Genomic DNA, 26246 nt, shown 5'->3' with positions numbered 1-26246 from the left:
TCGTAGCCCAGACTTCTGGTCTCCCTGCCTTTGCTCTTGCTATGCCCATCCCCCATAGCCTTCCCACCACCATCTCCATTTGTGGAATCCCTTCTAACCTGCAATCCACTTTATATACCACGCTTTCCTTGAGGTCATTTCTGGTCACGTCACTGGCTGTGGCCTCTGCTGCCCACAGCACTAAGTGGGAGCCTCTGGCTTCCCTGGGCTGATGATCTGTGAAGCTCTTGCCTCCCTTCCTGGGCCACAGGCTTTCCTCACTCCTCACACAGCAGCAGGTGAGCATAGTCGATGCTTGACAAATATTTATAAAATGAACAAAAATAACCATTCTTTGCCATGAAAGGAAAACCCAGTAGACACTGGACTGACTTGAAAGCCACAGGATCAAACTGAAATGAAAATCGTGGGTGTTTTAAAACTAAGCCAAGTCAACCTGATGCTCAGAAGGGCTTTCTGTTCCTCTGCTCCATTCAGCTCAGAAAGTGAAGGGAGAAGAGCAGTCAGACCCACTCCCCCCCAATACATACTTTCATTATGTTTCTCTGGATTCATTTCATAGCAGGGACATTGACTACCTTATTTACTGTTTGCAAATGGTGAGGATAATGATGACGACAGAAGAAGAAGAGAAGGAGGGGAAGGAGGAGGAGGAAGACTAGAGGGAGGAAGAAATGATGACAGAGGTAATGGGTAGCATTATTAGGCGCCTGGTATGTGCCAGGCACTGTCCTAAGCACTTCTCATGAGCTGATGTATTCATGGCTTTGAGCAACCCTACAAACACAGGTTGAGGCCATTGTTACTCCAGTGGTACAGATGAAGAAACAGCTCAAAGGAGCTTAAGAGTGGCCCAACCAAGGCCACACAGGAAGGGGTGGCCTTGGAATCTGAACCTAGAGTCAGGCTCCAGGGCCCACGCTCTACTGTGGGGTCTGCTAAGGTCAGGAAGAGTCCCTGGCATAGAGGAGGTCCTCACTGAATGAACGGGGGGACCTCGTGATGTGGAGTCAGGAGACCACGCCCTCTAGTCCTGCTGTCGCCACTGGCCTCGCAAGCAGACCTGAGTGCACACTGCTTTCCAGATACCACGGGGGTCTGGATATTAGTGGTGACAACAACAGCTAGTATTCATGGCTCTGATCTCTTTTGAGGTTTTAAATAATTTAATCCCAACAACAGGAAATTGAGGCACAGAGAGATTAAATCATCTGCTCAATACCTAGAAAAGGAGACAGCCAGGATTCAAACCCATTACACTCCAGGGAAGAAGTGGCTTCAAAGAGACATGTTGGGGCCCATCGCAAACAAGAAAGAGCAGACAGACTTTGGGATTTCCCAACAGAGCTCGCCTCTGTTTTGCAGACTGAGCTCTTAATTGATACTATTTTTTAAGATTTATTCATTTATTTGAAAGGCAGAACTACAGAGAGAAGGAGAGACACACACACAGAGGGGGTGGCTCACTCCTCAAATGACTGCAACAGCTGGGCCTGGGCCAGGCCAAAGCCAGGAGCCTCTTCAGGATCTCCGACGTGGGTGCAGGGGTCCAGGCACTTGGGCCACCTTCTGTTGCCTATTAGCAGGGAGCTGGATCAGAAGTGGAGCAGCCAGGACTCCCATGGGCACCCACATGGGATGCTGGTGCTGTGGGCCGTGGCTCTAACCCGCTGTGCCACAGTGCCAACCCCTGATACTTCTTTTAGGACAGTTTCTGTTGCTAAAACAGAAAAGTTGAAAACCACTGAATCAAGTGATTCTGGTGTTTAATGAGACTCCCGGTATAAGCAAGGATTTTTCTGCTCATGTTAGCTCACTGGAGCTGCAGAAGAGGGGAACAGAGGTCACCCTGGAATGACCCCAGCTGTAGAACAGGTGGTAGTGCTACAGGCTCAGCTCCCTCTTTGGGAAAATACCCAAAGGAAATGAAGTGAGCGTAGGAAAGAGATACCTGCACCCCCATGTTTATTGCAGCACTGCTCACAAGAGTCAACCCAGATGCCCATCAATGGATGAATGGATAAAGAAAATGTGGTATATATACACAGTGGGATATTACTCAGCCAGAAAACAGAGTGAAGTCCTGACATATGCAAGCAAAATGGAAGGAAATGAGGATTACTACACTAAGTGGAATAAGCCAAACACAGAAAAGACACAGACCACGTTTCCTCTCATTTGTGGAAGTCACACATATTTATATGTTCTTTTCTAGTTAAATGTATACATAAATGGTTTAAAAACTGTGGATGCCATATTATTTGGTATATAGATATTTAAAAACACTGTCTTCATGGAATTATATCCCTTACATATTAATATACCCTCTTTCATTTCATCTCTGTCATGAATTCTACATTATGTGATAATATACCCACCCTTGATTTAAAAAAAAAAGTGTGTGTGTGTATGAAAATGGCAAAATGTTAAAAAGTTGATCAAAACACCCATTCAGTCCTCCTCTGGTGAGGAGTTTCTTTGCTCAATGAATATGGAGCATAAATATGCAAGGTTTTTAAAAAGACTGTCCGGGAGAGCATGACCGGAAGGATGTGTTTTGTCTGCCATGATCTCACGGGATGGAGCAGGATATTATTAAAAAGTTTTCTTCCCCGGTGGTGTCAGATATATTCACTAAACATACACAAGCTCTCCATAAGCCACGAGCATAAAATAGAGAAAAACATATGTAATAGCAAGATGTAATTACAAGAAAAGTGAGTGCGCTCAGATCCCACCTACCTGTTCCACTCGGATCTCAATCTCCCCATTCAGCTTCTTGCCCTGGAAATACTTAGACCTGCAAAGGCAAGGAAGAAAGCGACTGAGTGAGGATGCAAAGTGTTTCACTCTCCCTCTCTCCCCAGACGCCTTCCCCTGGAGGTGCCTACTGAGACACCTTCTCCCCCTTCCCTCTCCCCTCCCACCTCCACGGCTGGTTTTCTTGTTGTTTGTAAGGCAGTGTCTGGTAGAGGGAAGAATGGATGGAAGATGGGAGACTCAGTGCTTTTGTTTTAAGACAAAGAATTTTTTTTAAAGATTTATTTATTTGAAAGGCAGAGTGGCAGAGAAAGAGAGAGAAAGAGATCTGTCCCCTGGTTCATTGCCCAGATAGCCACAACAGCCAGGTCTGTGGCAGGTTGAGGACAAGAGACCCTGGTCGCCCATGTGGGTGGCAGGGGCCAAAGTCCTCGGGCCACCTTCTGCCGCCTTCCCAGGCGCACTAGCAGGGAGCTGGATCAGAAGCAGAGGGGCTGGGACTTGGACCAGCGCTCTGATATGGGATGCTGATGCCACAAGTGGCGGCTTAACCCGCTGCACCACAGCACCTGCCCCAAGATTCAAGTTCTGATTCTGTCAAGTCACTTGATCACCCTGTGTCTCAATTTTATCTTTGTAAAAGAAAGATAGCAATACTTAGGCTACATATTTCTAAAGGTTATTTTAAGGATAAATGGGACAGAATCTTACACACACAAGGTAGCATTGTTTCAGCAATAACATACATACCACATCAATGACTTCTTACTGATCTAGTCATCACCCATTTCTCTACCCAGTTATCCAGTCAAACAGCCCTTATTTGTCCCTTATTCTATCCATCCATCCATCTACCCCGCCTTCTTTCTATCAACCTTCTTCTCCATCCCCGCCTTTGTTTTCCTCATCTGTAAATGGTATCATCATCTACCCCTTACTCTCTTCCCATCTCCATTTATTCTACAATATGTCTCAGATCCAGCCACTTGCCCATTTTTCTCCATAAGTACCTGAATCCTGACCCATAATTCATCTCTCTTCCGATATAGATCCCCTTTCATACACTTCTCTGCTTCTATACTACTTATTACAACCAAAGTTAATTATAATTGGTAGCTGTGTTTGATGCCTGAGTCCCCTTAAACCATAACACAGCCCCTCGGGATCAAGAATAATTATTCTTATTCATCATTATATGCCCAACACCCACCAGAGTGCGTAATATACAGTAGGACCTCAACTAATATTTGTTGAATGAATAAATGAAAAATATCCTTGTGGAACACTTGTCTCCCAACACCATAGTATAGGCTTTAAGCTATAGCCTTTCTCATTTCACGCCCACAACCATCATCATGAATGGAGTATTATTATTGTCATCCTATAGATGAGGAAACAGAAACCCAGAGGAACTAAATACTTTGCTTAAATGACTTGAATCCAGGCCTTATAATTCCATCTGTGCTTTTTTTCAACCCTAAAAAAAGCAGCAGCTAAAGTCGGGGTGCTTATGGATGATACCCTCCCACACACAAAGCAAATGCAACAAGTTATCATTTGCACTTACTGATGTTGGTGTTTTGGAACTAATAGTTCTGGCATAGTGGGTTGAGTCGCTGCCTGTGATGTCAGCCTCCCATATGGGTACCAGTTCAATCCCTGGTTGCTCCACTTCTGATTCAGCTCCCTGCAAAAGCAACTGAGGATGATCCAAGTGCTTGGGCCCCTGTATCCATGTAGGAGACCCGGATGGAATTCCAGGCTCTTGACTCTGGCCTGGCCCGGACTTGGTTGTTGCAGCCTACTGGGGAGTAAACCAGCGGATGCAGGATCTCTATCTCTTCCTGTTGCAACTCTTCCAAATAAAAATAAATCTTCAAAAAGTAAAAGAAACTAAAAGTTCTCAGTTACTTGCTGTACACTTTGCACTGTGTTAAACACTTCCACAAACCTTGTCTGGCACAGATGGCTCTTTGCCTTCCAATGCTCACTCTCCCCTTTTCCCCCAGTACAAGCGTTTCTAGTCTGGCACAGAAAAGTGGATATCCCAGCTCCCCCCAACAGCTAGGTGCGCCCACAGTTGGGTTATGATCAAGATTTTCTAAACATTACACCCTAGAGCTTTCTTCTTGGCTTCTTCCATTCTTTTCCCTGGAATATGAATGTTATAGTCCATTTTTCCACCTTCCACTTGGGACAGGATCCTTTCGAAGAATTCAATTTCCCCAGCCTCACGGTCTACACGTAGCCATGGCCAGTGGCGGTCATGTCACCCAGGACTCCCGGAGCTCTGCCAGACAGCTCTAACATGAATGCCACTTGGTCCTACAGTGTTCTCAGGCTTCAAGGTCAATGAGGCTGGATTTTAGTGGCACAGGAACTGCTATGTTAGGGTGACTTGAAAGCAAGACTTATTTTTTCCCTCCCAGCAATGCACTTCAATACCACCTGTGTGCAGGCAGCCTTACGCAAATAGCAACTTTTCACACAGTTTGTGAATTTTTTCTTGACTCCTTAAAGACAGTACTGGCAAATTCCAGACACGAGAATGGGTCCATCTCTACCAGGTGTGGGCCTTGGGGCAAAACAAGAACTGAAGGCCTGTCATATGTCTAATATTTTAAATGGGGAGAAAAGCCAGCAAATAGTCAAATAAAACACGTCTTTCTTCCCTCCTTGATAAGTACAACTGCAACATGACCTTGTAGACTCAGAGTTTAGACTTCTCAGGATTCTTGGAGCTCTACCCAGAACACGGTGTGGTGGGATTGCCAGCTCTTGGCTCCCAGCCCTAAGCCATGATCCTCCCTGATTTCCTGCCCACCCATCTCTCTGTACTGTACGGGGGAAGCTTCTCGTGCAGTCCTGTGGATGGCCCAGACCATGTGGCCAAGCTTTTTCTATTCCCTTCCGCATAAACATTTTTCCTTTGGCCATTTCTGGCAAGGATGGACCAAGATCAGCCTACACAGGCCCTGGAACTGGGCCAAGGTCTACCTTTAGGCAGAGAACTCTAGGGGTTGGGAACGCAGAGTCTGGGGGTGTGACCACAGGGTCCTTCTGGGTGTGTCCTCTTGCCTCTGCTAACTCCTCTACCTGTCAAGAGAGGGAGAGCTGGCAAGGGCCACAGCAGGACCCAGGGTGGGCATCCCTCTAGCTTGGGATTGACAGGAATTTGTGATGGGCCTAGGGCCTCAGAATGATAGCTTATCCCTGCAAACACTGCCACACCAGGAAAAAAACATGGATTTGGAATCACACAGGCATGGGCAAATCTCACCTCTCCTGCTCACTTATCATGCATTCTAAAACTTAGCCCTCGAGGTCTCAGTTCCCCCACTTATCAAGCGGTAGTAGCATCTACCAGGGAAGCTCTAGTGGTTAATGCATTCGATGCTCCAAGCAACAAGGCAGGAGAGCGCACAGCACTCAGACTTGCTGCAATCCCAGCTCCCGCACTCCCTTGCTGCGCAACCTTGGGCGAGTCCTTCAACCTCCAGGCACCTCAGCTTCCACGTCTGAGAAACGGGGAGGAAAGTAGTAGTTCCCCTCTATGGTTGTTGAGAGGATCAAAGAAAACAAAACGTATGAAGCACTTAGAATAGTTCCTGGCATCTGATAAGCTCTGAAGGTTATAGCCCAGGGCCTGAAACAAATTCACGATGACAAAGAACCAATGGCTGCTCACTCTGTTTCCTGAGGGCCGCGTAGGAGGGACCCACAAATCAACAGGACGCAATCTTGCTCTCATGGGGATTACACAACGGAAACTATGATTTCACTGTGTCCTCGTGATGAAATGACAGCTGCTGCCAATCACAATAAACAGGTAATCACACCCAACGTGTTCCGATAGAGAAGGCCTGTTCGAAGCCACCCAACCCCTTCAGAATTCAGTCCAGACCCCCAGGGGCCTTTGAGAGCTGGCCCTGCCCACCGGTGGCCCCGCTCTCCTCTGCTTTTTCCCCGACTCCATGGACACACACAGCTTCATGTAGTTCATCAAATGTGTCCTCTGCTTTCCTGCCCCCGGGCCTTTGCACATGCTGTCCTCACAGCTCTGGAAGCTTCCCAGTTGTCTGCCTCCTCCTCAGGTTCCATGATCCTCACTGGTTAGAGCTACCCTGTGGTGTGTTCCTTGACAGCACTCTTGGCTGGCTCAGCACCCCTGCACAGTACCCACAGCATGCTGTACTTCTGTCTCCTGCACAAAATTCTAGTCTGTGAGTTCCAGGAAATCAGAAACTGCCTCGTGGTGCTGTATCTCCAGCACCCAGTACAATGCCAGTGTACAGGTGCATATGTCACAAATGATTGTGGCCTGGGAGCTAGTGTTAGGTGCAGGTTAAACCATCACTTGTAATACCAGCAACCAACATAAGATCAGTAATTCAAGTCCCAGCTGTTCTGCTCCTGATCCAGGTCCCAGCTAATCTATCTGGGCCCATGCCAGCCACTTGGAAGATCTGGATGGAGTTCTAAGCTTCTGGCTTTAGCCTGGCTCAGCCCTGGTCATTGCAGTCATTTGGGGAGTGAACCAGTAGATGGAAGATCTCTGTGTGTCTCTCCCTATCACTGTGTCTTTCAAATTAAAAAATAAATCTTAAAAAAGAAAATAAATGCTTGAGGGCTGGTGTTGTATAGTGGGTAAAGCCACTGCCTGTGACGTCAGCATCCCGTATGGGCACCAGTTTGTGTCCTGGCTACTGCAATCCAGCTCCTTGCTAATGTCCTGGGAAAAGCAGAAGATGGCCTGAGTACTTGGGCCCCTGCACCCATGTGGAAGACCCAGAGGAAGCTTGTGGCTTCAGCCTGGCTCATCTCTGGCCATTGTGGCCACTTGGGGAGTAAACCAGCGGATGGAAGCGCTCTCTCTGCCCCTCTCCCTTCCTCCCCCCTCTCTCTAATTCTGACTTTCAAAATACCAATGCTTGTTGACTGGCTAGGGAAATACTGTCTTCCAGGGGTGGGTCCCTAAGGAATCCCTTCCTTGAGACACTTTACTGCCACCTACTGGTCCATCCCGAAATCAGTTCTGCAGAGATGAGGATGCTGGGTCACTGAGTGCCACGTGCAACCTGCGCAACTGGCAGCTTTTAACCTGATTCTAACCTGGAGTCTGATACCACCCAAGCAGCTCTGGCCTTGGCAAGGCCTCACCTTCCTGGGAGAAACTCTTGTTTTGCCCATCTCTGGAATGTTTACCGCTCGCCTGGCAGGCGGACGCAGGCTGAGGCTGAGGGTCAGCCGGTCCATCCCCCTGCTTGGCCGGGAGTCAGAAGTCTGTCTCTCGATGGGCCACACAGACTGCTGCCTCCTTGCCGGGGGCTCATTCAGCCTGGAGCTGCCTCTGAACAGTGCTGTCTGGCAGAGGGAAGAGCAGGGATGGTCTGGAATCGTAGATGCCTTTGGGGGATGGGACTGCTCGCTCTGTAACTGACTGGCTGTTTGACCTTAGGCAAAACGGATGGACCCACCGAGCCCAAGGACTCTGTCTCCCACTGGCCGCCTCCTCCTCATGCCCTAATATGTTCGTTCTCATAAACGAGCTCCCCAAACACCTCAGCCAATCCATCAAAACGTGGCTTTGCCAAGGGGTGCGGGGTAGGGAGCGCTGGATTCCACCACGCTTCTATCTCGGTGGGTGGTCTCATATTTCACTGCCACATCAGAGGCACCAGGAAGGGGGAGGATATTAGAAACCCGGCACCGGCTGCGGTGGGAAAGCCCAAGTTGGAGGGGGCAGGGTGCAGTGTGTGAGGGAGACCTGCTAGGAGCTGGTCCCGAGCACTCGCGTGTGGCTGCAGCAGGGACAGAAGAAAGAAGAGAATCAGTACAGACAGGATCCACTTGGGGCCACCACAGCTCTTCCAATAAACCCGTCCCCCCATGGAGGTGATGTGGCTGGGCCTTGGGGTTGCCCCTCCAAGCAAAGAGGGATCAGGACTGTCTCCCCCCAGCCACCCCCACTGGGGTGAGACAGACGAGTGCTTCGTGTTTGCGATACGACACATCAGTTGTTCATTTGTGGCTGGACAGAGGTGGGGGGAGAGGGACCATGGACCAGGCAGAAGACTGCCAGCAGCAAACACACTCAGAGCTTTGCCAGTTAGCAAGGCAAGGAGCTCTCCCAGGGCAGGTTGGACGGGTAGGGTCCCTTAGAACAGAGACCCAAGATCCCACAGCAGCGCCATCACTGCTCACCTCCTGGGCCCCTTCCCATTGCCACATACACAGATTCTCCTGTGCTGGGGCAGCCTGCCAGTCCTTTATGCGATCAGGGAACTCCAGCAAGCCAGGAAGAGATGGATCCTTGCCTTGGATCTGCCCTGGGATGTTCTGAGCTAAGGAACTGAGACCCCCTGGGGCCCTGAGCCATGGGGTGTGACCAGTGTCCCTGCATTGACCTCAGGCAGTGGAGGGAGAGACGGCTGTGGGTTGGATCTGGCCGCCGTTCCAATCACTCTCTCACTCCTTATTTAACCACATTATGGAGTGGCATAGGGACCAGGCATGGGGGCAGGGTGGAGGCAGATACAGATCTTGCCCTTGTGGAGTCTACAGGCTCAGGGAGAAGAAGGAACACAGTCCAGGTAAAAAGACATGAGCATCATGAATAAAAAACACGGAGGAAAGTGATTCAGGCTAGGATGAGGGGAGCAGGGGGGCTCAGACTTCGATTGCTCAGGGAGGGCTTCTCAGAAGAACACTGGACCTACACGGATTGACCACCTACTGTGCGCTCAAGTCTGCAGGCTCTAAGGCAACAAGCACGAGACGTGCTTAGTCTCTGGGCTCTCTCTGTCCCTAACAGGAAGGAGAGACATATAAGTGGACAAGGAGCGCCCCCAGCATTTACACAGACACTGCTCAAGCCACAGAAGGGGCACCCAGCCCAGTGTGAGAGTCATGGACCACCTTCATGACAGGGGAGGAGGAGCAGATCCTCCACCCATCCACCCACCCACCAACATCTAGCACCTGTTCTTTGCAAGGCTGAAAGCACTAAGATGAGCGTGACAGGGTCTGGATGCCACTGTCACACTGGCAGCACTCGGGGAGTGATGCACTTTCCCAGGGTGCACCGTCAATGCACAAGGATAACGTGCAGCAGACCTGGCTCTCCGTGGGCAGCTCTGACACCTGCTGTGTGATGTTGGACAAGCCCTGCTTCCTCCCTTGAAGAATGAGGATAAGAAGATCTACATGGGGGTCTGATGTTGGGGCATGGCGGGTTAAGCTGCTGCCCACAACGCTGCATCTCCTTTAGGTGCCGATTCACTTCCCAGTTGTTCCACTTTCCTTCCAGCTCCCTGCTAACACACCTAGGAAAGTAGCAGAGGATGATGGCCCAAGTGCTTGGGCCACTGACACCCACGAGAGACCTGAATGAAGCTTCTGGCTTTGACCTGGCCCAGCCCTGGCCATTAGAGCCATTTGGGGAGTGAACCAGCAGATGGAAGATCTCTAACTCTGCCTTTCAAATGAATCAATAAATCTTAAAAAAAAAAAAATCAACTCAGACGTTGTCAAGAGGACATGGACATGAGGACCTCTGGGAACCAGCCAAGAATGTGTTCGCATGGTGGCTGCCCATTGGGGGACTGCCAGAGTGGTATTGACCTCCCCAGAGAAAGAAATGGGTGGGTTACTGCTAGTTCTAGAGACAGACCAGGGTGCTGCCCCCTCTGCTATTTATTTCCTAGAGCTGCCTCAGACACCCATCAACCTCCCTGAGCTCAGCTGTACACCTCGGAACACTGGTGCATGCATGGCAGGTGTTTAAAGCTCATCTCTTTCCCTCCTGTCGTCAACATGAGGAGCAAGGGTGACTCCTGGGAAAGCAACAGGTGATGGTCCTCCTACAGGAGAAGGAAGGTGAGTCTACGTGCCTTGTTCTAGTCTGTCCAGCACGGTGGAAGTCTGCACATCCATCCTGAGAGTGCCCTTTCCTTTCCAGCACAGACCATCAGGGGATACAGTTGTCAGCCACCCACTCCCTGTGACTGTGCAGGCCAGGCCAGCACACCATCCTCCAGCCTCCACCCCTCTTCTCCTGAAAGACACAGCACTGTGTCACTCCTTCCTGCACGTGCCTGGGAGTCCTCAGTCTTCCTGCCACAAGAGGTTAACACTGAGAGTCTAAGTCATTCCCTCAGCATTCATTAACCACCTGATAAGGCAACAACATGGGAAATGCACACAGGAGGGCTCCAGCACCAAAAAAGAAACTCCTGCCAAGATGCAAATGACCAATAACCGATCATCCCAGAAAAGGGATTTTGATGGTATAAAAAGAAGGCAGAAGAGCACGGGATATTGAGTGTCTGATTTGGAGAGGGGATGTGGGGACTGCCAAGGTGAAAAGGTAAGGGCACAGAAGGTGGCTCAGAACATTTATCATCCATCCACCCATCCATCCATCCACCAATCTACCCATCCATCCCTCATCCACTCACCCTTCTCACATCCATCTTTCCCTCATCCACCTACCCACCCACCGATCCATCCATCCATCCACCTACCCACCTACTCATCCATCCATCCACCCACCCATCCACCCACCCATCCACCAATCTACCCATCCATCCCTCATCCACTCATCCTTCTCACATCCATCTTTCCCTCATCCACCTACCCACCCATCCATCCATCTACCCACCTACTCATCCATCCATCCACTCACCCACCTACCCACCTGCTCATCCACCCATCCACCTAGGGTCTGCTCTGTGCTCAGCAGTGTTCTAGGCCCTTGGAACTGCACTGACCCAGTCTCCATGGGAGACAGTCTTAGAAGGGGAACAGGACTGAACGGCCACCCTGACTCTTCGTCAGGAGCTGCCAGGTGGCAGACGTCATGGAGGCCAGAGTCTTGTCTTGTTGGGTTTATTTTGTTTACTGTTGCTTTCAAAACAGAAAATTCATATAACAATTAGCCTTTATGGCTTCCCTTGGAAGATCAGTGACTCGGAATGCCAAGCCCTTCTTCTAGTACAATAAAAACTGGGTGAGTGATGACAGCTGTGGCTTTACACAACCCCCACTGGTCCCTGTGGTCTCTGTAGCTGAAACTCAGGGGTACACAGCACTTGTCATGGAGTCTGTGCTGCTGTTTTCCTTACAGGGAAATACTTCTCTAAGCCTGTGCCTTTTCTACCCTCCGACTGCTTTGTCTCCGACACACAACCACATGGGCAACCCATGCTGCAGGTGGGAATGAACTCACTGCAGATCTTCAGGCAACCCACGCTCCTGCTCCTCCCGCACACCCAGAACAGGAGGTCAGGAGATGGACAGGAAGCAGCCTCTCTTCTCCTGCCGTCACAGAGGGCTCCCTCATGCCCACGAAAGACGTCTCGGGCAGGCTCGCACAGGCCTGGGGAAGAGACGTTCTGTAACGAGGCTGGCATCTGCCCAGGGAACTACCTCCCCGGGGCAAGACTTTCTCTAGACTCCAGCTATTGCTGCAGAGGATCCATGCATCTGAGGGACTCCCTTGCAAAGAGGCTCACTTGCAAGGCCTGGGCTGGAAAGCTACACTGTGGCGGATAAAGCGAGACTCACCATCACAACAGCTGAATCGCTCCAAGAAAAGCAAGGCCAGGGCATGAGAGATGAGGAGACAGAGGGTCAGGCAGGGCAAAAGGGACAGCTGGAGGCCTCAGCCTCCTCTAAGGGTTTATAGCCTGAGCTCTTCCATCATCAGTCTCTCAAATGGGGAGCCAGGCTGTGTTTGAACACCTGCCACAGTCAGAGAGCTCACTCCCTCACCAAGCAGCCCTCTTGGGCTCTGGATGACGCTGCCAATTAGACAAGTCTTCTGCATACTGAGTCAAAAAAAAAAAAAAGTCTCCTGTTCTCGCCTTTGGTCTCAGTGCTAAGGGTTGGGAGCTACACGTAACAGGTCCTCTGGCTTGGTGGCTTCCAAACGTGGCTCCGTGTTATTTTGAAAACTGGTTCCTGAGCTCCAGTCTAGCCACCGGGGTTCTGTGGTCCTCAGGGGATGTTTGGGTTTGCTCTGCTATGTCTCCACTCCTCCTCTGTCTGGTAACAGTGGCTCTGTGTGCATCTGCATGGGGGAAACAAGCCTCTGTCTCCACGGGACTGTCCCAAAGCATCCCCAGAACCGGGAGCGGCACAGGGCAGGAACGTGCTTCTCCAGGAGTTGGAGCTCTGAGCAGAAAGGACAAAGAGTGCAACAGACAGGATCTGGTTAACCCAGAGACAGGCGAGAATTCCTGCCACGTAGATCCCAGCAGGGCCCAGCGCCCAGCCTTGCTCACTCTGATCTTCCTATTTTTCCTTTGCTTCTGGGAGATTCCCACAGATTTCCAATAATTCTCTATTGCACTCAAGGCTGTCAAAGTGTATATTTTTAAGATTTATTTTTTACTTATTTGAAAGGCAGAGTTAGAGAGAGAGAGAGAGAGAGAGAGAGAGAGAGATCTTTCTATCTGCTGCTGGTTCACTCCCTAAATGGCTTAATGGCCAGGGTTGGGCCAGGCCAAAGCTAGGAGCCACGTGGGTGCAGGGGCCCAAGCACTTGGGCCATCTTCCATCACTTTCCCAGGTGCATTAGCAGGGAGCTGGATCACAAGTGGAGCAGCTGGGACTTGAACCGGTGCCTATATGGGATGCCAGCCCTGCAGGTGTTGGCTTAACCCATTATGCCACAATGCTGGCCCCTTAAAGGCTACCTCTTTTTCATATAAAGACCTCTATCCAATCCAGCAGGTGCAGGGTGGTACCTGGGAATGTGAATTTCATTCTGATAAAAACTAGTCTTCGGGGGATCATGATCTCAGGATATCCTGTTTTACATTTGGGGAAACTGAGGCCTGAGAGGATAGTATCTCCCTGTCGCCCATCCCATAGCATCAGGCAAGCTGTTCAGAAAGGCAGGGAGAAGAGAGATTTAGCAAGAAGCAAAATCCATCAGATTTCCCCCACACTTCTGCTCAGAGACATTTCCCCCAGATCGCCAGGCCCAGTTTCCGAAGGTGAAGCTCACCCCCGGGACTCTCCTGGGGCGGGGGTAACAACCCTTCACTGTTTTTCCCCTCCCTCCCCCCAAGAGCCGGGTAGGAAGCAGCGGGGGCACCAGGCCCTCGGATTGGACAGCGTGGAGACCTCACGGAGAGAGGTCAGCACTTGAAAAATTCCTCAAGTCGGAGCGCTGGGGCTTGGGTGCCGCACAAGGCCCTCACTGTGTGTGCACATTGTCTCGCTGATAAAAGGGGCCGGGCCTGGGAAAGCGGGAGCTGTCTCCAGGCAACCGGGCAGGCTGCTGGGGAATGTCCAGGGCCCCTCCCCTCCCCCAGGCACCAGGGCTGGGGAAGGCAGGGGACAGGGAGGGGCAGGTGTCCAGGGGGAAGAGACGGGTGCAGAAGTCCAGAGGCTCTCTGGGTGGTGCTGGGTGGCCTGTCTGGGTCAGCGAAGGAGAAGCAGGAAGGGGACCAACCCCCATTCATAGCTGCTTCCCATCTCCCTGCTCCAGACTTCATCCGCGAAGCCCCTGCATACATCCCGTATACCTGTCCTTGTTCGAGGAGCCTTAAGGGTAGGGCAAACAGTAGGCAGAGGCATAAGGATTCCATTCCCCAAGGCCAAGTGTCTGCAGCAGGGAGCTGTGTCTGAGATGGAAGCCCCTCAACCAACGCTGGGAGGTGGGGACTGACCACTGACCGGGAGCCCTCTCTCATCTCTTGCAGTGCTCGCAGAGTGGGGAGTGGGGGAGTGCCAGCTTGCCAGGATGCAAGCGCCCCTCCCCCGGGGCTTCTGGAAGCCGGCCCCAGCACAGCCAGCAGAACTGAGAAGCATGCCAAGTGGCTTCCTTCCCCCTGGCTCCCGGATCTATTATATTCACAAGCAATTAGCAATTGCAATTAATTGTTAATAACATTCAGCCTTGCAGGGTCCATTATGGCAGGCTAAGCATGTCCCGCCCCCACCCATGCCCTTATCGCTCATCTTCACCACTACCCTTCGGGGAAGACGCTTATAGCCCTGCCTTACTCTGTGGAAGGTGAGCTTGGGAGGCTGGACCTGCCCAAGGTCACTTAACTCAGCGGGAGAACAGGGACCGGCGCCCGCAGTGCCCAGGCAGCCTGGCTGGAGAGGGTCCCCCTTGGTTCTGCTCCCTCCCTGCCCTGGTGGCTGAAGGTCCTCGGCACGGGCAGGGAAAACTGCTGAGAATGGTTCAATCCGGGGACTTAGTTTGGCTCCCTGACCAGGAAGCAGGGCCACCCAAATGCCAGTCTCTCTCTTTCTATGAGCAGGCCTGGGGTATCACTCCCCAAAGTCAGGTGGTCAGATTACACACAGGACACCCAGTTACTTTCAAATTCCAGATGAATGGCAAAGAACGTTGAGGTGTAAACCTCTCACCAGTATCACATGGGACATATAGATACCATGGGTGAGCTCTCTGGGCGTTCACTGGGCAGCCTGCATATTAGTTTGCTCCCCAGAGCTGCTGCCTGTGACACCTGGCAAGGAGGCACAGATGGGGATGGCAGGTTGCCACGGGGACAATGAGGTCCCTGCAAATTCTTGGAAGGACATTCCAAGATGCACTGTGGTCCTCATGCCTTTGAGTAAAGCAGCCTGAGACAGCTGGGTCCCTAAGGCGGAAGCTGTAGCTTTTATCAGCTGGTCCTGGGAATAGCATAGGCGTGTCAGGTGCTCATTGCAAATTCCAGGGCAGCTGCATGCTTTCTGAGAAAGACACTGCCCCAGGAGAGTGACCTCGCTGAACTTGACCTAATAATAATAGCAGCCTTTGGCAAGAGCATCTCTTTATTCACTGATCAAGTCATCTGTCCGCCTTATCATACCATGAGCCAGGCTCTGAGGACACAGCAGGGCTTAACTGGTAACACAGGACCAAGTTGCAGGGAAACAAGCCATGCACGCTGAGAACTGTCAGGGACAGAGGGACAGGGTGCTGTTGGTGCAGACTCAGCATCCTGGAAGGTCATTGGTACTGTAAGCCAACTGGCCAGTGCGGCAGAGCAGTGGGTTAAGCCGCTGCTTGCAATACCTTCCTCCCATATCGGAGTGCTGGTTCAAGCCCTGGCTACCAATCCAAATTCCTGCTAAGACACCTGGGAAGGCAACAGATGATGGCCCAAGTGCTTGGGTCCGTGCCAGTGGGAACCTGAATAGAGTTCTAGGATCCTGGATTCACCTGCCTTAGTTCTGACTGTTGTGAGCATTTGCAGGGTAAACCAGTGGATGGAAGAGCTCTTTCTCTCGGTCTCTCCCTGTCATTCTGCCTTTCAAATCAATCAATAAAAACAGGCCTTAAAAAATGCAAGGAAGGTGGCTTAATATATACTAAATCGATCTTCTGTATATAAAGATAATTGAAAATGAATCTTGATGTGAATGGAATGGGAGAGGGAGCGGGAGATGGGAAGGGTGCGGGTGGGAGGGAAGTTATGGGGGAGAAAAAGCCATTGTAATACATAAGCTGTACTTTGGAACTTATATTTACTAAATAAAAGTTTTTAAAAAAAGGGAATTAAAAAAATACAAGGAGGGGCCAACATTGTAGCATAGTGGGTTAATCTGCAGCCTGTGACACCAGCATCCCAAACTGGCACCAGTTCATGTCCTGGATGCTTCACTTCTGATCCAGCTCCCTGCTAGTGCACCTAGGAGGGTGAGGAGCCAGATGGGTTAATAGGTAGTCAGGGTGGTCCCAATGGAATTTGGGTGGTAAAATATCTGCTTCCCGGCCAGCGCTGTGGCTCAATAGGCTAATCCTCCACCTTACAGCGCCGGCACACCGGGTTCTAGTCCCGGTCGGGGCACCGATCCTGTCCCGGTTGCCCCTCTTCCAGGCCAGCTCTCTGCTGTGGCCAGGGAGTGCAGTGGAGGATGGCCCAAGTGCTTGGTCCCTGCACCCCATGGGAGACCAGGAGAAGCACCTGGCTCCTGCCATCGGATCAGCGCGGTGCGCCGGCTGCAGCACGCCGGCCACGGCGGCCATTGGAGGGTGAACCAACGGCAAAAGGAAGACCTTTCTCTCTGTCTCTCTCTCACTGTCCACTCTGCCTGTCAAAAAAAAAAAATATATCTGCTTCCTCCCCCCAAGAACAAATAGTAAGGGAGCTCTTCCTGAGCTCACAGCTTACTGTGAAAACAAGGTCCCCATCCCACCCTCTGGATGGTCTTTTGTTTTATCATGAGAAGACAAGACAGGATGGAGAAGCCAATCAGGTGTTCTGATGGGTTTCATCCCCACCTGGTAACTGAATGCCAATCTGATTGTCAAGTTTTCCTTCCTTTGAAATTTTACTTAAAAACCCCAGTGCTGCGGAGCCCCTTGGGTTTTTCCTCTCTTGGAAGCCCCCCTCCCCCATGCTGCTCTTGCTGGAGGTCTTTGACTCTAATAAATCTTTTTAAAGCTCTCTGCTTGTCCTTGGAAATTCTTCTTCCACGTGAGACAAAGAACCGAGGTAATAATGACTCCTCCACTGTTGTTTTTTCATAACAAGAGGGCAGCAGAAGATAGCCCGATTGCTTGGGCCCTTGAACCCACGTGGGACACCCAGAAGCAGCTCCTGGCTCCTGACAGGCCCAGCCTTGGCTGTTGAAGCCATCTGGGGAGTGAACCAGCAGATGGAATGTCTCTCGTGGTTTCTTTCCCTCTCTCTGCAACCCTGCCTGTCAAATAAATAAACGAACATTAAAAAAAAAAGGTGACAGAGAAATTGAGGCTCAGCAGGTAAGGCCAACAGCACACAGAGATGGTGAGTGGTGGATCAGGGACTGCAAACCTTGCTGCCACCACAAAGCCCTGAGGTCCCCGTGTTCCGTGTTCTTTCCTGTTTTAGCTCTCATAGGAAACATGTCTGCACGTAGCAGGAAATCCCATCTTTCCAAAGTTCTTATCTACAAGATTGAGATCATGTGCACTGGGGTGGCCCCAGGAGGTCTCCTCCGGCTGCCCAGAGCGCTCCAGCGGAGCACGGTCCCCTGGCTCAAGGTCACCCGGATCCCGCACTTGGCCACTGCTGCACCATCACAGGAAGTGCTGCCACCTGTTCCTCCGCTCTCCCAGCTGTGTGCGGGTGCATGCACACACGTGTCCAGGACCACAGCCCTGCCACTGGCCACGCAAGAGGCCCTGTGGCAAGAGAACAGCACCGCCCGGTTCCTCCTTTGGATGGCTGCAGCTGGATCCCAGGCACCACGGGCATCTGTTATGTGTGAAAGAACAGCCCTAGTCTGCCCGACAGTCATTGGGAAGATGACATTAGGCAATCTATGAAAGCCATCAGCATGACATCTGCTCGTGCAAGGTGCACACACATCCACCCTATGACAGTGCAGAGGGCGTGACCTCCTCCTCAAAGAGCTCCCAGTTTATTTATTCATTTGTTCCTCCATTTATCAAGCTGATACTCTTCAGCATCACCTCTTGCCCAACACGGAAGCCTAGGCAGTGGCCAGCAAGAGAGAGAGCACCTAGGAAGTCCCTTCCCCCAGCATCCTTATACTGAGACTCTGCACGTGTTAGCCCAGGTCACAGGCGAGCCTAGCCGCTCCTGCTTGGCTTCCTTGAGCAGGTGCATGGTGTCTCTGCTCTGCTTCCTCGGCAGGAAAACAGCCCCCAGCGCACACATCACAAAGCATCAACACAGGATGGTGAGCCGGCAAACACCTAAAAAACCGATTCTCCAGTTGGAGGAAGAACAAGCCCTGGTGATGTCTGTGGCGTAAACGTTCCTACTGTGACCAGTGTGACTTTCTGTTGGAAGGAGCCGGGGGCGGGAGAGGAAAGAGGATTTAAAACAACAACCAGGGTTGCTTTTCAGTTTCACTCTTGCACTCCCAGCTTCTGCCATTACCAACAACACATCACCTCCCAAAGCACTCAGCCAACAGAAACTTCCTCTGTGCCTATTACTCACCCTGTTCTAGGCTCCCTGAGGCACAGACACCATTTAGGAGAGGGTGGATGGGTGGTGAAGGGGCAGACATGATTCTCACGCAGGGCACTAGCCCGGAGAGCTTCGAGAGGGACAGGTGCTTATGAACGGGCATCACCATTTACAGGGAAGACACTGCTGACATCCTGCAGGCTGGCAGCCCAGGAGGGTTTGAGACCAAGGATGCCCTGGTCATTTCGTCCCCAGCACATAAAACAGAAAGCAGAGGGAAGGGTGGGGAGTGGAAGGGAAGGAAGGTAACAATAGATCATTCTTGAAAGGAAACAGAGCAAGTTCTGGGAAGAGGGCCACGAGTGAAGTAAGAGCAGCCAAGAGGCAGGGTCCCGGGGGCCGCTGGGGGGAGGGCTGGGGGCAAAGCCCTCGGTGCTCCCACCTGCTCCCCAAGCCCCTCCTCCCAGCCCATCCAAGTTCCAGGGAACCTGCAGGAGAAACAGAGTGGGGACCAACTCTACTCTCATTACAGACTTTTCTCCTGGGGAGGGGGGGTGAGCGGTCGTGTTAAAAATTTGTATTTTGAAAACCAAACCTGGCGTTCTGGCACATTTTACAGACAATAATAACCCTGCCTCTTTTATAAACAGTCTCAAACATCGGCCCTACAGCAAAGAAATCAAGAGCCAAGATTTTACATACAGGTGAATAAAAACACAAAACCCTCAATTGCACAAGGGTACTGTAAAAAGTTTATGTAAAATGAAATTAGAAAATCATTCGATTGGGGAAAAACATTTCTGGAAGTTAATACATGGATTTTTCATAACATACATTTTCCATGAGTTTTAGGAGACAGCTCAATGGAGTTTGAAAATACCTATATGCACATAAACTTATCTTTTAATTCAATTTTTCATGAACTCTTTGAAGTACCCTTGAACTTTCTATATGGCTAACCCCTAAGGTAAGATGAACTTCAGGCCCCATTATATCCACTCAAAGGGATCCCCACTAGAATGGGAAAGGGGACGATGACACACACTGAGAGAATGCGAGGTGTGGAGCACCAGGGATGTAAAGAATGAGCCGCCGTGTTCCTACAGAAGAGACCATTGTGCGGTGTGACAGGTGCCACAATGCTAATGGCGCAATGACTGTGCCTGCCTTTCAGCCGGAGGACAGGTGTGCCAGGGAAGGCTTCCCAGAAACTGCAGTGCCCGAGCAAGCTCTGAAGGACGAATGGAAGCGGGCAGTGAATAGCACAGGAAGGCGTGGGGGCGGGTGTGGTGACACAGTTAGACACGCCTGCATTCCTGCATCAGTGTGCCTGGTTTGGGTCCTGGCTCCTGGGCTTCAGATACAGCTTCCTGCTAACGTGCCTGGGAAGCAGCAGATGATGGCCCAACCACTTGGGTTCCTGCCAGCCACGTGACAGAGCTGGCTGCAGTTCCCGGTTCCTGGCTTTGGACTGACACAGTCCTGGCTGTCACCAGCATTTGGGAAGTGAAGCAGCAGATGAAATGCTGCTCTCCAGTGAACCAGCGGATGGAAGATACTTTGTTTCCCTCTGTCCCTCCCTCCCTTCCTACTTCTCTGGTTCAAATAGATACATTTTATAAAGGTAGGAAGGGTATTTCCGGTAGCAGGGCACAGAACCTGCTCAAGTTAAAAAGTACTTATGAGGACTTCAAGTTGTTTGCTATTTCTGCAGAATAAGCAGCAAGGCAGCAAGTAGAGGGAAGGCAGACCTGCTTATGACCTTGAACTTCAGGGGTGCACAGGCAGCACAGGGTTACAAAAGGGAGCAGAGGGGGCCAGCGCTGTGGCAGAGTGGGTTAAGCCAGGTCCTGCAGTGCCGGCATCCCATATGCTCTACTTCTGATCCAGCACCCTGCTAGTGCACCTGGGAAAGCAGCAGAGGATGGCCCAAGCCCTTGGGCCCCTGCACCCTCATGGGAGACCTGGAGGAGGCCCCTGGCTTCAGTCTGGCCCAGCCCTTGTTGTAGCCATTTGAAGAGTGAACCAGTGGGTGAAAGACCTGTCTCTCTCTGTCTTTCAATTAAATAAATAAGTCTTTAAAAAAGGGAGGGGGGTGACCAGAGGGATGAGCAGGCGGTAGCCAGGGGGCGAGGTCAAGGTGGGAGGCCTGAGACCAACGAGGCTGCTGAGAAATTCTAGGCACCAGAATGGGCACAGAGGCAGCAGGGCAGAAGAAAACTTGAGTTGGGAGCCCAGTGATTCGATTTCTCCTTTCCCCCTGGGACTCCAGGGACTGGCTGATCTCCCTCCCCACTGAGCACAGCATCTACATCTACTTCAGTTCAGATTCACAGCTGAGCACCGCCTTTGGTGGACTGACCCCCAGCCCTCCGCTCTCCCCCCCGCCCCAAGCACCTGTGTCCAAGCCAAGCCAACCTCCGGGGCAGCCCCAGCAAGGGGAGGCTTGTTCGAGCACCGGGCAGCAGAAGCAGCCTCAGCTCTCCCACATCGCCTCGGAAGATGGCCAGGGGGCAGTCATCCTTGGGGGGCCCAGGCTGGTCCAGTCCTGCACGCTGGACTCCCCAGGAGGTAGGGGGAGGGAGTGCCTGCAGCTTCCCTGCCTGCCCACAAGGGAACCGGAGGCCTCCTTGGCCTAGGAACAGGAAGACGGCAGTGGGCGGGGCTGACAAAGGTAAAGAAGGGGCTGGGTCCCTCTCAGCCCAGACTGGGGATCACCTCTCTTCAAGATCCTCCCAAAGCTGGCCGCTCCCCCTTCACAACTTCCTCTCCGCAGACAGCTCCCACACGGGAGGGAGGCTGCCCAGGGACTGTGGGGCTGGCCCGCCACCTGCTGGCCACTGCTGGTAGCTGGGGACAGGTTTTGCTCAGGGGTTCCGCAGGGCGGGACTTGAGATTCTAAGGCAGAGTTGGACAGAGTTGGGAGTGGTGTGGTGAGTCAGACAGGCCAGGAAGTGTGTGAGGCACCAAGGACGGAGCTGTGTTTGAGAAGGAGGTGATGGAGGGGAGCTCCAGCCCACAACCTCCAGGGAGCGCAGGCAGAGCCAACCGCAGGTGAGTGAAGGACTCACCTCCTCCCCTTTCTACCCACCGAGGGGAAAGCGCATGGTGAACCAAACATCATTGCTTCCAAGACCCAGTTAGGGCAGGTGCTGGGTGCAGCATTTAAGACATCACCTGGGATGCTCGCACCCCGAATCAGTGACCAAGTTCAAGTCTGGGCTCTGTTAATGCAGACCCTGGGAGGCAGCAGGTGGTGTCTCAAGTGGTTGGTTCCCTGCCACCCATATGGGAGACTCGGACTGAGTTCTGGGCTCCTGGCTTGGCTTGGCCCAGCTCCAGCTGTCACAGGCATTTGGGGAGTGAACCAGTGAATGAAGACCTCCCTCTCTGTCCCTCTGTCTTTCCAGTAAATAAAAACAAACAACAATGCATGTATAATTACTACATATCAATGGAAAGTAAAAATGCACTATAAAAAAGGACCATGTAAAAATGTAGGCAGATGATGCAAGATTGAGACACACAGTGAGACAACCCTCTGGCTCAAACACTGTCCCCCTGCATGCAAACCCTCAAGATCACACATCAGTCTCCTCTGTGGGTTAAAAAGACTGAAGACCAAAGTCGAGCCCAAGGTCAACGAGACCCAGCGTTACCACCCAGGGGCAAGCAGGGAAGGATGACCCAGAGCAAACTTAGCACAGCAAGATTAACTGCATCCAGTGTGCCCAGTGTTGGGTGAGAACAAATCAAACAGGCAGGCCTGTGGGGGAACAGTTAAGATGACTGACACTGCTCTGTGGTGCAGCGGGTTCAGCTGCCACCTGCAATGCTGACATCCCAGTGCTGGTTCCAGTCTTGCCTGCTCTGCTTCTAACCCAGCTTCCTGCTAATGTGCCTGGGAAAGCAGCAGAAGATGGCCCAAGTACCTATGCCCCTGCCACCCATGTGAGGGGGATCAAATGGAGTTCCAGGCTCCCAGCTTCAGCCTCGCCCAGCTCCAGCTGTTGCAGCCATTTGGGGAGTGAACCAGCAGATGGAAAACCTTTCTCTATCTCTGCCTCTCCTTAACTCTGCCTTTCAAATAAATCTTTTTTAAAAATGATTTCTGGTGAGTACATGGTACAGTGTGTTAAGCCACCACCTTGGGATGCCCACATTCCACACTGGGCTGTCTGAATCCTGGCTACTCCACTTTTGATGGAGCTTCCTGCATTTAATGCATTCTGGAGGCAGAGATGATGGCCCAAGTATGTGGGCCCTGCCATCCATATGGGAGGTCCAGCTGGATTTCCTGGCTCATGGCTTCGGCCTGGCCTGGCCCCAGCTGATGCAACCATTTGTGAAGGGAACCAGCAGACAGACATTCTCTCTTCCTGTCACCCTGCCTTTCAAGTGAGCGAATAAGCAATCTTTGAAAAACCGTATTTACTGGGTGCCTACTTTGGGGCAGCCTTTGGAAACACACATACATGCAGCCTCGAACCCCAGCCCCCAGAGCCACCCACGGATCCACCGTCAGCACTGCTCTGGTTCCCATCCATCTTCTGCTGTGCCATGGATGCAGGGCCTCCACTCTTCACACTGCGACTTACTTCCCAACCTGCAAATCCTGTCTGCAGCTGGACTGATAATATCCATCACCTCTCTGACCCCAACTTATTCCCCAGCCGCAGTTCCACATGAGCAGGGGCCAATTCCCCACCATCCCTGGGCTGCTGTGTCTTGTGCTGAGTTGGTGCCCAGTGACCCCTGCAGAACAAGTGTAGCAGTGAACTTGACACAGGCGTCAATCTCTGCACCTAGGGAGTTTATCACCTGAGGGTTCTAAGGGCTGACAAGCATGTCTGCCCAGCTGTGGTGGTGAGAGGGCAGGTGTGGAGCCAGCCTGCCAGCTGTGTACACGAGCACAGGGTTGCAAACATAGGCACTCTGGATCTAAGCGTTGAGGATAAGAGCTGGGTCCTCTACTGGTTTCTGTTGCCTTCCAACAACCTCACTGCAGGAGCAGAGAGTGGCTGAGTGAGGCTGGATGAGGCCACGTGGCACAGATGCCACAGAGTCTGTCCCACGTCCAGTGGGCAAACACATTTCTGGTTCTGGCAGCAAGCTCACCCCATGAACAAGCTGGTGTGGTTTGGGGGTTAGTTTGGGTCTCCCTCAAAGGCCCGTGTGTTGAAGGCATGGTTCTCAAGATAGCACAATGGGGACGGTGATGGAACTCAGAACGTGGGTCTCACCAGAGGGCCGTCACAAAAGCTAGGTGTGGGCCCAGTCACTCTCCCTGCCCCTGGCCTCATCACATGAGGCTACACACACTCTACCGTCAATCAGCATTTGCCATCCGCAACAGAGGCTACACCAGTGGGACCGCCCAGTCTCTAGCTTGTACCTCCAAACTGTGAGCCCAGTAAATCCTTTCATACAGTCAGGCGTCCTGGGTATTTTGTCCTCGTAACGAAAAGCTGATGAGCACTCACACCCACGTGACGGCCTCGCCTGCCTTCTGACTGGGCTTTGCTGCCCAGAGGACTGCAGTACATTTCTAGTGGCCAGGGCTCTGGGGAGTTTGCATCTGTAGGTAAGGACCATGGACCTGTATATGTGCAGCCCTTAGAAGAGAATGCAGGGGCCAGCACAGCGGGTTCAGCCACTGCCTGCCAAGCCAGCATCCCCCATCGAGTCCTGGCTGCTCTGCTTCTGCAGCGGCTCCCCACCAATGCACCTGGGAAAGCCGCGGATGGTGGCCCAAGGACCTGGGCCCCTGCCACCTGTGTAGGGGACGCGGACAGAGTTGGCCCAGCCCTGATTGTTATGGCCATGTGAGAAGCAAACCAGCAGATGGAAGCTCCCTCCTTCTCTCACTCTGTCACTCTGCTTTTCAAATAAATAAAATAAGTCTTAAAGCAAAGAGGGAGTGTAGCATGGCAGAGGTGGCGTGGGGCCTGGCACACAGGTGGCACTTGGTAAGGATCCATTGCCTTTCCTCCAGCCGGGCTGATGCCACCTGAGCCACTGGCAGCTTGTCCCCCATCTCTCCCTCCCCAGGGAGGAATTAACTGGCATCTCAGCCGTTGCCTGGGAAGGTGGCCGTGGCAGCTGCAGGGCCGGGCTTACCAGTCTGTGTGGCTGTCGTCAATCACCAGCAGGATCCTGGGTCTTTGAACAACAGGTGTGGAGGGAACCGGAGGCTCCACCACGCCCACCGGGGTCTGAGGGGTCTGCTTCACGGCGCTGGAGAAGGAGCTAAAAAGGCTGGATCCTGGCGAGGAGAAGGAGGCCGCCAGGGGCTGGGGGTGCCTCCTCTCCATGGCCGGGGAGGCCGGGGAGCTGGTGGAGCTATCTGGGCGCTGAAGGTCCGCCATGTAGCCATTGGGCAGGTTGGCCACAAAGCTGCTGTCAGAGAGACGCCGCCGGAGGAAGTTCATGGCTTCGGGTGGGTGAAGGTGGTTCGTCCCCACGCTGTCGCAAGTCAGTGAGAGCCGGAACACAGGCCGTCAGGTGGAGGGGGTGGATAGACTTTGGGCCTGCAGAGCTGGGGGGGACTTTGCATAACCAGGAGCGGCTTCAGCAACCTCTGCTTACCTGTTGGAGACAAGCCAACAAACACATTAGTGGAACTGACCTGGTCCCCTCGGAGAGCAAACAGATACGGCCCCTTCCTGCCCCCGGGGCGGGCTGCATGTATATTGGGACATCTTCTGGGAAAGGAATTTGGCCACATGTATGAAAAGCACACCCTGTCAACCCACAATTTCTATTTTCTGGAATTCTCGTCCAAGGAAAGCATCTAAGTTACAGGAAAAGCAGCCTCATCCACGAATGTGTTTATCACAGCGCTAGTTACACTCACCAAATATTGGACAGCATCTCCATACTCAGCCACAGGATAATCAGAAAATAAACTACAGCAGAGTCACTTCAAGACACTTTTGTGACTATTAAAAAAGGATAATTGAGACACAACAAAGTTCATGTTGCAATGTTTAAAAAAAATCTTGGTACAAAATTGTAGGCGTGGAATGACTACACCAAGTTAAAAGTGGAAATAACAGAAACCTGGAAATAAAAATGTTAACAGAGATTCTATTTGGGTAATGTAATCATGCCTTGTTTTCTTTCCACTTATTTACATTTTCCAAAATTTCCGGAATGCGTATTACTATGGACTGGAAATGTAGTCCCCATCCACGTGTGGATGGTCTCACCACTAATGTGGGGGTATTTGGAGAGGAGACCCTTGGGAGGTGACTGGGATTAAACAGGTCAGGGGAGGGAGTAGAGTCCACGTGAGAAGACATACCAGACAGCTGCTCCCCCTGTGTGCTTTGAGGACACAGGTAAAAGGCAGCCAGCACAGGTCAGGAGAGGGCCCTGACCAGAACCCGACCATGCTGGTGCCCTGATCTCCCACGTCCAGTCTCTAGAGCTGGGACAATTCAATGTCTGTCATTTAAGCCACACAGGCTGTGGTATTTTGTTGCAGTAGCCTGAACAGGCTAATACGCACATTATTGTTTTTCTGCACAGAATAAAACACGTTTAAAATACTGTTTACATGAGATCAAACCAGCCAACTGACTATTT

General features: G+C 51.8%; 1 protein-coding gene across 1 annotated transcript in view; it reads right to left on the bottom strand.

The window, feature by feature from the left end:
* The window catches only part of SYN3 (synapsin III), a 413512-nt gene extending 388319 nt beyond the window's left edge, over positions 1-25193 (bottom strand). Inside the window, exons 1-2 of the mRNA XM_062201982.1 lie at positions 24777-25193; positions 2743-2800 (exon numbers count right to left, since the gene is read on the bottom strand). Coding sequence (XP_062057966.1) covers positions 2743-2800; positions 24777-25087 — 369 coding nt within the window. The 5' untranslated portion in view covers positions 25088-25193. The remainder of the gene's footprint in view (positions 1-2742; positions 2801-24776) is intronic.
* Between the last annotated feature and the right edge of the window lie 1053 nt (positions 25194-26246).

Source organism: Lepus europaeus, chromosome 10 (assembly GCF_033115175.1).
Source record: "Lepus europaeus isolate LE1 chromosome 10, mLepTim1.pri, whole genome shotgun sequence".
NCBI lineage: Eukaryota > Metazoa > Chordata > Mammalia > Lagomorpha > Leporidae > Lepus > Lepus europaeus.
The sequence above is the reverse complement of the archived record's forward strand: the minus strand, read 5'-3'. Positions and strand labels throughout refer to the sequence as shown.